This window comes from Drosophila grimshawi, unplaced genomic scaffold, assembly GCF_018153295.1.
Source record: "Drosophila grimshawi isolate 15287-2541.00 unplaced genomic scaffold, ASM1815329v1 contig_848, whole genome shotgun sequence".
NCBI classification, from domain to species: Eukaryota; Metazoa; Arthropoda; class Insecta; order Diptera; family Drosophilidae; genus Drosophila; species Drosophila grimshawi.
Window position 1 is genome coordinate 14,999,817 of NW_025063692.1, and position 12,784 is coordinate 15,012,600.

At 41.8% G+C, this 12,784-nt stretch overlaps 3 protein-coding genes across 3 annotated transcripts; all 3 read left to right on the plus strand.

Annotated features, from left to right (window-relative positions):
• Positions 1-338: 338 nt before the first annotated feature.
• On the plus strand, positions 339-2,346 carry LOC6565304 (translocon-associated protein subunit alpha). Its single transcript, XM_001991834.2, has 3 exons — positions 339-598; positions 902-1,621; positions 1,693-2,346. Exons 1-3 carry the CDS (start codon positions 535-537, stop codon positions 1,818-1,820), a joined length of 912 nt encoding a protein of 303 aa, XP_001991870.1. The 5' UTR covers positions 339-534; the 3' UTR covers positions 1,821-2,346.
• A 1,737-nt stretch (positions 2,347-4,083) lies between these two features.
• Positions 4,084-8,179, plus strand: LOC6565303 (stomatin-4). The gene is made up of 4 exons (XM_001991833.3): positions 4,084-4,342; positions 6,942-7,455; positions 7,753-7,918; positions 7,990-8,179. The coding sequence occupies exons 1-4, from the start codon at positions 4,153-4,155 to the stop codon at positions 8,152-8,154; spliced, it is 1,035 nt and encodes a 344-aa protein (XP_001991869.1). The 5' UTR covers positions 4,084-4,152; the 3' UTR covers positions 8,155-8,179.
• A 1,356-nt stretch (positions 8,180-9,535) lies between these two features.
• LOC6565302 (ionotropic receptor 21a) lies at positions 9,536-12,756 on the plus strand. The gene is made up of 5 exons (XM_001991832.2): positions 9,536-9,908; positions 9,966-10,247; positions 10,683-11,562; positions 11,618-11,810; positions 11,884-12,756. Exons 1-5 carry the CDS (start codon positions 9,579-9,581, stop codon positions 12,689-12,691), a joined length of 2,493 nt encoding a protein of 830 aa, XP_001991868.1. The 5' UTR covers positions 9,536-9,578; the 3' UTR covers positions 12,692-12,756.
• Positions 12,757-12,784: the final 28 nt, after the last annotated feature.

The window sequence follows — 12,784 nt, forward strand, 5'->3', positions numbered from 1 at the left end:
CAAAGAATAATTTTTCATTTAAATTAAGATAGTTAATTTTATAAATCTGAATGCTTAATAGCTGACAAATTAGTGAATTGGACATTTGACAGTTGCAACAGGCTCACAACACTGCCACAAAGCACAGTATTGCCACACTGTGAAATATAATAATAATGTTTCTCTATCTAGAAGAGTCTTATACCAATAATATTGTCTATTTTAATAAACGCGTATGAGTTTAATTCAAAACAAATAGGCCAGAAACTTGCATAGTGGCAAAATGTTCGATTATCAGCATTGCATGAGGCAACTCGACAACTCTAAACTGTCATTTGACGCGGCACCACGTATACATTTGACAAGTGAAAGTCGGCTGAATTCGTGCGCTACTTCGGATGCACGCATTGTTGCTGGCTACCACTCTGTTAGTTTCGCTCAAACGTGTCGGTCGCCAAGTTACCCACTTGCCCCAAATACTGTGCATTTTCGTTTCTGTCTTTCACACTCTCGAAAATTCATCAGTGAAATAACATTCTATCAAATCGAACAAAGATGAAGGACCTGAAGTTCTTTCTGCTGCTGTTGTTGCCCATCATCATTTGCACCTTCTCCTCACGTAAGTGTTTTTATTCGAAACACCAATCGTCGGCATTGTTGCTGTTGTTGTTGCGACTACGTGGCAGTCGACGTGTTAGCCGCTCAAGAAGTGTTTAATGAAAAAAAGCGTTGATATTGAAGAGCAGCACAACGGCGAATTGAGCATGTCTCAAGTTTTCCATCGCAATTCATATGATTTGGGCAAAAGTGTTGCGTTGGCAAATGGGCGCTAATATGCATTTGCACATCTCCATCTCGCTCACACACACACACACACACACGCATATATTTATATATATATATTTATCAATTGTATTTGCAGCAAACAAATTTGGTGCATACGCCGCCGAGCCTGTGGAAGATGATCTCGTTGATGTGGATAGCGATGAGGGCGCCGTAACAGGCGAGGATGCTGAGCCGGATGAGGATCCGGATAGCGGCAGCAGCAGGACCTCCCCGAATGCCGACACCTATTTACTATTCACGAAACCATTGCATACGGCCGGACAGCAATTGGATCTGCCCGGTGGCAAGCCGGTTGAGTTTTTGATCGGATTCACGAACAAGGGCGAGGAGGAGTTTGTCATTGAAACGGTGGAGGCATCCTTCCGTTATCCCATGGACTTTAATTACTTCATACAGAACTTCTCGGCGGTTGCATACAATCGCGAAGTGAAACCTGGCTTCGAATCGACCGTCTCCTATACGTTCATGCCATCCGATCAGTTTGCTGGCCGTCCCTTTGGCCTGAACATTGAGCTGGCTTACCGTGATGCCAATGGCATTCAATACAACGAGGCTGTGTTCAATGAGACGGTGCTGATCTCCGAAGTTGACGAGGGTCTGGACGGCGAGACATTCTTCCTGTATGTGCTGCTTGCTGGAATTGCTGTGCTCCTACTGGTCATTGGTCAGCAATATCTGTTGGGCAGCTCCGGCAAGCGTAAGCGTGCCGCCGCCAAGAAGGTCATCGAGACCGGCACCGCCAACGATAGCAACATTGATTACGACTGGGTGCCACAGGAGACACTCCGTGCGCTGCGTAAGTCTTATATGCATTAATAATAATAAATCCATTCGTTACTCACCGTTACTTTTTTCGCATACTTGCAGAGAAATCGCCGCCCAAATCGAAAACGCCAAAAACATCACCCAAGCCGGGCAAGCAGGCTAGTCCCAAGGCCAGCCAACAGCAAAGCCCCAAACAGCGCAAAGTGAAGCGTTCCGCGGGCGATGATTAAAGACTGCAACCCAAGTACCCAATACAACCAACTCACACACCCCCCTCTTCACACACACACACACACACACACACACACCAACCAACCAACATATACATCCATAAAATAACATCAATCGTACGTGTCGCAGTCGTAATATTATAAATAATTAATAATACGTGTTTTTTTTTATATTGAAAATATAGAGATTTTTAGTGGTTAACTGACAGAAATTGTGACAGCTGTGGCTTGTGCTGTTCATTTATTTTTTTAAAGTTAGTCTCTTTAAACAACTGTAAACATATTTGGCCAATTGGTTGTTTCTTATATCAATTCCGGGTTTAATTCTTTTTTACCTTTCGACCTAAACTGCCACTGCACATTAATATATACATATAATAATATATATATATATATTATATTCCCAAAACAGAGATCAGAAATGGGCCCGCTTTCATGGCGCGCCGCATAATTCTCTTCGTTTGATGAAGAGTTCTCGGCGCGAACAAATAATAAAAAATGAAAAACCTTCCAATTGTACGATAAATGAAATTAGCATTATTATTTTCGTACGCAAAAATATTGTATATTTCTTAATACTGGTATCATTAGCTAAACAGACGGAAAGAGAAAGGACGGTAAAAAGTTCGTGAACATAATAAAGTGAAAAAAAAAGAGACAAATGAATCAAATATAATAAATAACGGACAAAATGTGAAAAGTAAACAATTAAAGTACTGTGTTTTTTTAATTTACAGGAATTTGCAGAAAAAATACCAATTTGACATTGGCTCGCATCGCTTTATTTTTTTTGTATAATAAAATAATATATATATATATAATATAGCTTACAGGCCTATAGAAAAGTAATCTTGGACTTGTCGAAGAAATAAACAATCACTTGTAGGAATATATTATTTTTATGTAAAATGCAAAAACAATTGTTCATTTAGCAAGCACAAATGTTAAGTGCTTTGGTAAGGAATTTCAATACCTTGGATTCATAAATATCTTGATTTTAGGTTTTATTATTGCTTAATTCAACAATTTTAATATACCAAGCACACACACTGATCAGTCAGTTTATAGACATACTATACCGTAACCCTTATATCTCAATTTTTTGTGTACCAAAAAAGCGATCAACCAAGAGGGAGGAGGAGGGGGGTAGGATTTTCCCCTCCTCCCTCTCGGAGCATCACGCAGCGTTGTGTTATGTGTGTTTTTTTTTTCGTGTTTTGGCTGTTTTTATATCTTTTTTGGTTTTTTCTTGTTTGTTTATTGGTGATTTTTTCTTCGACATATTTTTTATAACCATTTTTTGTTTTGTATAAGTTAACCATTTCACACACAGTTTTTTTTTTTTGTTGATATTTCAATCTCTTGTAATATATCTTTCATTCTTGTCGTTTTTCTTTTATATAACGTATTTTTGCATATCATCTTTTTCTCTATGTTGGTCTTTTGTACAACAAATCATATATCTTCGTATTAAAGAGAGAAGAGCGTTGCTGATTTTTGTGCGCGCTCAGCGAGCGTGAGAATTGTTTATAAAGAAGGAGGTAGGTAGGTAAGGGGTCACAGCCCCCCCACCACAACACCAACAACCTAACCCAACCACAATTTGTCAACACAGTCGGGGATGTGATCAACCCTTTATGCTGCGAGATGCTCGACCGCCCGAATAAGCTGCTTTGGTAAGCTCTATATAAACCAACAGCATGCCGAATAACAAGTTGGGAATTATAAGCGCTTTGATAAAATGCGAGTGCTAAAACACCATACTTTTGTAGCTTGCTCTGTGGATGACGTAGTCGGTGACGACACATTCCCAATGAGCACAACCAGTTTTCGCGCTCATTGAGAGCGTGCACACAAACTGGGTGTTTGCAATGTATGCAATTAATATGTATGTATGCATTTCTGATATGTACATATATACATATGTATGTAACGGATTTCTGCAAGTTTTGTCGAATAACTAAATCATATACAAAGCTGTCAAAGCAACTATGTCCAGTATAATACTGTTGATATTTAAAATATTGCAATGGATAATTGAGTCTTGTTTTGAATTGTTAGCCTTAGCTCGCCAAGAAGTTTGATAAGTCCCAAGTGCCAATCGGTTGAGCGTGAGCACAGTAATCAGTTTACTGATGGGCTGTGGGGGCGGGGCGGGGCAGGCTGCAGTGTACGTAGTGTTGGGAAAACCAGATAACTGGCTATTGTATGTGCGGAAACTTTCGCTGAAAGTACGACGACGACGATGAACTGTAGAAACAGTAACAAACGGTCAGTCGGCGAATTGAGTGGGTTGTTGTGGTAGCATTGTGGCGACAACGTATTCATCGTTATGGATCAGCAACAGCAACAGCAACGGGATTCATCGTATTCGAATTACGAGGCTTTCCGCAATTCAGGGCAACCAGGTGGCTCCACTGTCCATATTGTCGATGTAGCAGCCGGCCAGCAGAGACCGGCAAATTTTGTGCAGCCCGATGAAGGTCGTTCTGGCGAACCACAATATCGCGGTCTCAAGACATGTGAGTAGCAATAATGTTTGTCAATTGCCTAATTTTTTGTAAAACGCAATAAGATTAGATAAGCAAAGTGATTTTATTATAGTTCCGTTCCGGCAAACTCAGCTATATTTACATATATATATATGTATATATATAATTTTTTTCTCTTCGCGTAGATAAAGCGATCAACATCTTATCAATGATGTTGATAACACGTGGCTAGGAATCTACTTATTTAAATACATTATAAATGAATGAATTTCTCGTAAGTTTTCGAAATCTCTTCAATTTAGAAAGCCATCGTGAAAACTAAAAAGTTTTCGCTTGTTATTGGTTAAAATTTTCAGATATGCGAAAAATATATTCTACAAATAAGAAAGGCTTCCTTTTATTTTTCTAAAATATATTTCTTAATAAGAGCATTTATTTTTTAAAAAGTTCGAAATGCAAACACTTATTTTAAAAAAAAATCTTGTTTTGAAATTTGTTCTATGTTGTAGTGCATCCCTCAGTGGGAAGCAGTCACTCAACTCCCAAACGATGGGTCACCGGTTCAAATCTCCGTGAAATCGTACGTTTTTTCTGCAAATTAGTTGCACGTATTTATAATTTTTGAATTTTTCTAAAATATTTGTATAGCTGAAATTCAAAAATCTTAAAATCGAATGTACATTAATAATATAAGCAACGAAAAAAAATCAGAATGCTATATATACAGTGTCTCGCAGCTTATTTCGGCAGTATCTAGCAAAAATTTTAAAGTGCTATAAAGTTTAAACAAAAAAACAAACGCAAAATGTTTAAATGTCAATTTGTTTTATGTTATATCACGTTTGAAAAGGAAACTTCAGTTTTCATTAAAATATTAATTAATTAACTAAAATTAGTCAAAAACTGAAAACTTATCCAAAATACAGGTCAAAGCTTATTTCAACAGTCTAGAGAAAAGTAACATATTTGGCGTATAAAAACTTAAATAAGGATGTTAATACTTAGTATGATATCCTTTAGCCTTAATAACTCCCCTTAACCTATTGTTCATGGAAGATACCAGCTTCCGGGTCGTTTCTGGACTGATTTTGCTCCACTCATCCAGCAGAGCATTTTTGAGATCGGATCTGTGATTCCTGATGTTATTTTCCAGCAGAGCCCACAAATTTTGAATAACATTTAAATCTGGAGACTGGGCCTGTGGAATTATCGTGTGGGGGCAGTTCCAGATATGCCAGGAGTGTACTAATCCGGACTTATGCTTGGCTTTTGTCCTGGTCGTTGTCGTGGTAGCACCGGAAATTACGTCGGATTCCTAGCTTCTTGGCACTTTGGAGTAAATTTTCCTTGAATATATTGAAATACACACTCTTGTCCATTGTTGTTTCAAAAAACACCAAATTCCCGACGCCGGCTGCCGAGATACATGCCCATACCATGACACTTCCTCCGCCGTGCTTGACTGTTGCCTTTAGGATTTTGGGACTCAGCTCAGTATTGGACTGTCGCCACACATAATTTCATCCGTCTGAGCCAAAAATGTTGAATTTGGGCTCATCTTCAAATATGAATTTGTTCCAGAACAACAAATCCTTGTCCAAGTGGGTTTTGACGAATGCCATCCTAGTCCCTTTATTTTTGGCGCTTATAAAGGGCTTATTCCGTGGTACTTGGGCATTAAAGTCATGGTTGCGCAGAACCCGGCGCACAGATTCCACACTGCACTTTTGCCCCATTTCGTCCTCCATCTGTGGAGTCAGTTTTGGAGCCGATAGCTTGGCATTTTCCCTTATTTTCCTGATGATCCTCCGCTCCTCCTGTTCGGTGAAAATCTTGTTTGGTGCATTTCTGACCTTGTCCTGTATCCGATTTTCGTCGACGAAGTGCCGAATGATATTGAATACAGTTGTGGTGCTTAGATTTACCATTTTAGCTATTTGGCGATATGAATATCCAATCCTGAAGTGTTCCAGGATCAGTTTCCGTTGTTCAATGGTAGTCCGCTTGCCCATAGTCTTTGTTGGCTGGTTGCACTCGAGATGCAGGATATAACTAATCTGACTACGAAGGATTGGTCTATTTATACCGAAAATAATCAACATTACGTAAAAAATCCGGGTTTTATGGCACCCAGGTGTCCATAATGTCACTGTTGAAAATAAGCTGTGACCATAAATTAAGGTACTTTTTTACATAACCCGGCCCAGCCGGCGGGAAAACCCCAGTTTATGGGGGTCATATAGTCATTATGGTGGTTAATATATGTACCTGCCATAGGTCTTTGGAATTTTTGAAAAATATTGTATTATTAGTTTATGGCAGGCAATTAAAATTTTTGCTAGACACTGCCGAAATAAGCTGCGAGACACTGTATATTGCTATATGTAGTAATACACAAAGTAGAAATATATTTTCTGAGTTACATTTGGGATTTTTTTTTTTAATTCAATGGGATTTTGTTTCTGTGCGGAGTTGAGAGCAGTGGCATGTGACGAGAATTACAGATAGCACTGATGTCATCCATATTTGCTAGCTATGAGTCAAGCACATCATTATCCATAACAAAACAACTATATATATATATGTATGCATTTAGTCAACAAGCTTTTGTTCTGTTTGCTGATTGCAGCGGAAAGCAAGCCGCTCGGTTGCATGGAATGGCTGGTCACGGTGCTGTCGGTGCTGGTGTTTATAGTCACCAGTCCCATATCCATATTCATATGCTTCAAGGTTGTGGCCGAATATGAGCGAGCCGTTATTTTTCGGCTGGGACGGTTGAGTGGCGGCGCTCGGGGACCGGGAATGTTCTTCATATTGCCCTGCATCGATGAGTATCGCAAGGTGGATTTGCGTACGGTGACATTCAATGTGCCCCAACAGGAGATGCTTACCAAGGATGCTGTGACGGTGACTGTCGATGCGGTTGTCTATTATCGCATCAGTAATCCCCTATACGCAATTGTCCGCGTGGAGGACTACAGCACATCGACACGTCTGCTCGCTGCCACCACGTTGCGCAACATTGTCGGCACACGCAATCTCTCCGAGCTGCTGACCGAACGCGAAATGTTGGCCCACAATATGCAGGCGACCCTGGACGATGCCACAGAGCCCTGGGGCGTTATGGTTGAACGTGTGGAAATGTAAGCATCAATGCATCAATCCAATAACAGATTGTATGTGAATTATGTACATAAATACAAATGTCCGTCTCTCTGTCCCTTCGTCCATCCGTCTCAGCTAGACTATTCAAATGTGGAATGTTAGCTTTCGTATGCAAAGTTGATTTAATTATTTTACTAATATCGATAAAAATCGATTGGCGATAGGAATGCTGGTACGCATATGCCTCACTGTTTAGGTCTCTCTCACGACTAGAACACTCTAATTGAACTAATTCTAATAATTATTGAATTCGAATTCTAATTGATGCATTGCAGCAAGGATGTATCGCTGCCCATATCCATGCAACGTGCCATGGCCGCTGAAGCGGAAGCGGCTCGTGATGCCCGCGCCAAGGTGATCGCTGCCGAAGGTGAAAAGAAGTCGGCAGCAGCCCTAAAGGATGCTTCAGATGTGATATCCTCTAGTCCATCTGCCCTACAGGTGGGTCGCTCACAATTCTCTAATTTCAAATATGGCTGACATCAATTTCAATGTGCTTCTTTTATATGTAGTTGCGTTATCTGCAAACGCTGAGCAGCATATCAGCGGAGAAGAACTCAACCATTGTGTTCCCCTTGCCCATGGAGCTGTTAACACCGTATTTGGCCAATTATATGCCAAGGATGCAGCTGCCACCGAAGCCACAGTTGCCTACAATTCCATCGACAGATGAATAAGGCCGATATCGATATGAACAACAAACAATCCCCTAAATATTATTTTGTTTATGTATTTTATATATTCATATACTTCCAGTACCAGAATGCCTATTATCCCCGCTGCGGCTTGCAGTTATTGTTATTTGTATTTGTACATTATATATCCTTATATATATATGTACAATAATAAATATATATATTTTTTAAAGAAACTGTTTTTTATTTCTGTCAGTCTGGCTTGAGATTTGAGACTTCATTTTTTAATAATTACAAATTGCTTGGCTTTTAAATATAGGAGCAAAACTTAGAAATGAGGAGAAACAGAGGCGACAACAGAGCTGGTCAGAGGGGTCAGGACTCCGACTAGCCAGATGTCTCCTAGGTATTTATAATCTTAGACGATTTTAGCAAGTTATAAACATGGGAAAGAACAGTCTTAGGATACTTGCCGGTCTATTGATAGGACACTGCAGGTAGACTAAGAAGTCACCTAACTAAACTAGTAGCGAACTGTGCAGGTTTTGTGAAGTAGAGGAGGAATCCTCGATGCACATCCTAGCAGAATGTGCCGCCTTAACTAGAAGAAGCTGCAGCGTCCTAGGGATGCAGGTTATGAATTTCAGAGAAATATTCACATTCGTGCGGGAGTTAGGACTGATGGAAGAGCTATCTTCTCAGAAGGGGGCACAATATATCGTTGTAGGTCACGGTGCAATCCCCCATAATAATTAATTAAGAGGGAATCTGAGAGGGAAGACTCAAACTCAATATTTGATTCAGTAGGATCTGGGCTTAAGCAGGTTGCAGCTTTGGTTTAAATTTGATTAATCAAACAAACAAAAGCCCATTATTATATTTACATTATTGTTAGTCCTTCAGAGTATTGTTTTTTGACCAGCTAAACTGTTTGATTTGTATATCAGATAAGTAAGTAGTACTACTAAGCCCTTGCCATTAAAATCAAATGAAGTCATTGCTATTAAACACTAAATGTCACTGATAATAAGCTATGACAATTGTGCTAATTGCGATACCATTAATCAATACACAGTAATCAGTATTTAGTTAGCTAAATGGGAATAGTTTGAAAAATAAAACGTCACTTGTATTGCGGATAGTCAGGGATGGGTCAGGATTGAAAACAACAAATGGGGTTAGACAAGAATCGTGGAAAACAATTTGATTTCATATTAATAACCACTTCCGATTGTGCAGCCAGGTGTTTGTGTCCTAACTGGATGTACGATATTTGGAAACAATAATCAAATCACAAATGCATATAATTCGTTTGGGTGGCGACCCGTCGCGTGACGGCAACCAGGTTGGCGTCTACCAATATAAATAGGCGGCGCTACATGGGGCAGCTTAACATTTGCAGCATGTGGCCGCGTTGGACGTGTGTGCTGTTGCTGGTTGGATGCCTCCTCAGCCAAGGGACTGCGATGCTGTCGCCCCACAATGGGGACGGGCCCCAGCAGTGTGTGAGCCGACGTTTGATCGAGCGCCATCGCCTGAACCAAAAACTTTATGGCAATTGTGATGGGAGGCGGCTCAGGCGTCGTGTGGATCCCACATTTCATGGCAATCCCAAGTCACGCGCCGAGCTATTGGCCAATAAATTTTTACATTCATACAATTTCGGCCAGGCGAACTCGCTGGTTACGCTGGTCAACAAAATAGCCGAGGATTATTTGGCCAAATGTCCACCGGTCATCTACTATGATAGCAATGTGGCCGAGTCAAAGGGTCAGATATTGGAAACGCTCTTCAAGGTGAGCACTCAAGTCGTATATATATATATATTTATTTATTGAATATTTTATGTGCAGACCATTCCGATTACATTCTACCATGGCGAAATCAATGAGCGCTACGAGCCAGTGAATCGCAACTTGAACTTGCACATCGATTCCAACTGCAAGAGCTATATTCTATTTCTATCCGATCCCTTGAGGGCCCGCCACATCCTGGGACCACAGACAGAGAGTCGCGTCGTTTTGATATCCACGTCGACGCAGTGGAAACTGCTTGACTTTCTCAGCTCGGAGTTGTCGTCGGATATTGTGAATCTCCTGGTTATAGGCGAATCTTTGATGACCAGTCCAGAGCGGGTGAGTGCAAAGATGAAATACAAATCCTTTCAATTATATTGTACGGGATATCAGTCGGTTCTCCAAATTAAATATATATATGGATTGAGAACATGATAGTAGAAGCCAACGGGGGGTATTTCTTATACGATCTTTGATATAATTTGTACAGTTGGCTAATAATATATCAATAAATAAATCAATATTGGCATTATAAGAAATAAGATTGATCTGCGAGTGGTATCCGACAAGTTATATTCCAAAAAAACGAAGATCCCAATTTTAATGGGTATACAAATACAACTTATAAATAAAATAGCTCTGATGGGGCTCGGTTAGAATTGAGAATTAGCAAGTAAAGGGTATGCTCTCTTCGAGCTGTTTGATTGAAGCAACTGTTGTTTCTTGTTGGATTCATAACATTTGTCGCTGCATTTGTTCTTCGATTTGTTGCAGGAGCGCCCTTATGTGCTATACACACACAACCTGTATGCGGATGGCTTGGGCTCGAATAACGGTTTGGTGCTGACCAGCTGGATTCGGGGAGCACTGTCGCGGCCACACATCAATCTGTTTCCGGCCAAGTTTCACAGCGGTTTTGCCGGCCATCGTTTTCAGGTATCGGCCGCCAATCAGCCGCCATACATCTTTCGCATCAGATCGCTGGACTCATCGGGCATGGGCCAGTTGCGTTGGGATGGCATCGAGCTGCGTCTGTTGCAGATGATAGCGAAACGTTTAAATTTCACGGTGGATGTCACAGAGACGCCCAATGCGCCGTTGAGCGCCAGTGTCGTTGATAACGTTCAATCGCAGATTATCCAGGGTGTCATCGACATTGGCATGTCGGGCATTTATATTACGGAGGAGCGAATGCTCGAGACGGACATGTCTGTGGGTCATTCGCGTGATTGTGCCGCATTCATAACACTCGCATCGAAGGCACTGCCAAAATATCGAGCCATAATGGGCCCATTCCAGTGGCCCGTTTGGGTGGCATTGATATGCGTTTATCTTGGCGGCATATTTCCCATTGTGTTCACCGATCGCCTCACACTCAGCCATCTGTTGGGCAATTGGGGCGAGATTGAGAACATGTTCTGGTATGTCTTTGGCATGTTCACCAATGCCTTCACATTCAGTGGCAAATACTCGTGGGGCAACACCGAGAAGAACTCGACGCGTGTCCTAATTGGCGCCTATTGGCTCTTCACCATTATTATAACGTCCTGCTACACGGGCTCCATCATTGCGTTTGTCACACTGCCCGCCTTTCCCGACACCGTCGACTCCATAACGGACTTGCTTGGCCTCTTCTTTCGCGTCTGCACTCTGGGTATGTTTTTTGGATTGGAAATCGAGCATAATGTGAGCCAACTTGTGCTTTGCAGATAATGGTGGCTGGGAGAGATGGTTCCAAAACTCCACGCATGAGCCAACGTCCAAGCTGTACAATAAAATGGAGTTTGTCGGCAGCCTGGAGGAGGGCATTGGCAATGTGACGCAGAGTTTTTTCTGGAACTATGCATTTCTCGGCTCCAAGGCACGTCTCGAATATCTGGTGCAGTCCAACTATTCAAATGAGTAAGTAAGCAAATCATCATAATACCAAGAATAAGAATAATAATATTCACCTTGGTTTGGCTGATCGTTGCAGAAACTTATCGAGACGCTCTGCACTGCATCTGAGCGAAGAATGCTTTGCTCTGTTTCAAATTGGGTTCATGTTTCCGCGCAATTCGGTGTATAAGCGTAAGATCGATGCGATGATTATGATTGCACAGGAGAGCGGTCTGCTGATTAAACTTGGCCACGAGGTCAGCTGGACCATGCAGCGTTCGTCGACGGGGCGTCTGTTGCAGGCCAGCGCCAGTTCATCGTTGCGGGATATCATACAGGAGGAGCGCCAATTGACCACCGCCGACACGGAGGGCATGTTTCTCCTGATGGGCATTGGTTATTTGATGGGTGCCGTGGCGCTCGTCTCGGAAATTGTTGGCGGCATCACAAACAAGTGTCGTCAAATTATAAAACGTTCACGCAAATCGGCCGCCAGCAACTGGTCATCCGGACAAAATTCGGGCGTGGAGCGCACCCTGGTCGAGCAGGAGGCGCACGATGTACGTAAACTGGCACGTCGTCATGCTGCCGAGGATGCCAATCAGCGTATGGGATTCGGCATGAGGGAATTTAATCTGACACGGACCACGCTACGCGAATTATACAACTCGAATCGTGGCGAAATGCAATCGGATCCTGAGCTAGACTTGAACATGCCCATGGCGGATGCATTGGAACAAATACCACTGCACGAGGTCGTTGCCACACTAGATGGCCTAGATGAGTTTATTGCCCGCATGGAGCTGGTCGACGAGCAGGGCAGCCTGGCATCTGACGATGATGCCGCCATCAGTGGCGTCTTTGGCCCTGAAACTGAATCTGAACGAGACACGAATCACATATAAACTAAGTCAAGCAAATCACACGTTCCCAACAAGATCAACAGTTAGCAAGTTAACAATTTTTTTCTTTCGCAAGAGATTCAACATTAAATAAAG

Excerpts from the sequence above, each read along its gene's own strand:
- LOC6565304 (XM_001991834.2), top strand. The coding sequence starts at position 535 with ATGAAGGACCTGAAGTTCTTTCTGCTGCTGTTGTTGCCCATCATCATT. Across the intron at positions 599-901 it reads CATTTGCACCTTCTCCTCAC|CAAACAAATTTGGTGCATAC; the intron begins GTAAGTGTTTTT and ends TTGTATTTGCAG. Across the intron at positions 1,622-1,692 it reads GGAGACACTCCGTGCGCTGC|AGAAATCGCCGCCCAAATCG; the intron begins GTAAGTCTTATA and ends GCATACTTGCAG.
- LOC6565303 (XM_001991833.3), top strand. The coding sequence starts at position 4,153 with ATGGATCAGCAACAGCAACAGCAACGGGATTCATCGTATTCGAATTAC. Across the intron at positions 4,343-6,941 it reads ATATCGCGGTCTCAAGACAT|CGGAAAGCAAGCCGCTCGGT; the intron begins GTGAGTAGCAAT and ends TGCTGATTGCAG. Across the intron at positions 7,456-7,752 it reads ATGGTTGAACGTGTGGAAAT|CAAGGATGTATCGCTGCCCA; the intron begins GTAAGCATCAAT and ends GATGCATTGCAG.
- LOC6565302 (XM_001991832.2), top strand. The coding sequence starts at position 9,579 with ATGCTGTCGCCCCACAATGGGGACGGGCCCCAGCAGTGTGTGAGCCGA. Across the intron at positions 11,563-11,617 it reads CTTTCGCGTCTGCACTCTGG|ATAATGGTGGCTGGGAGAGA; the intron begins GTATGTTTTTTG and ends TGTGCTTTGCAG. Across the intron at positions 11,811-11,883 it reads CAGTCCAACTATTCAAATGA|AAACTTATCGAGACGCTCTG; the intron begins GTAAGTAAGCAA and ends TGATCGTTGCAG.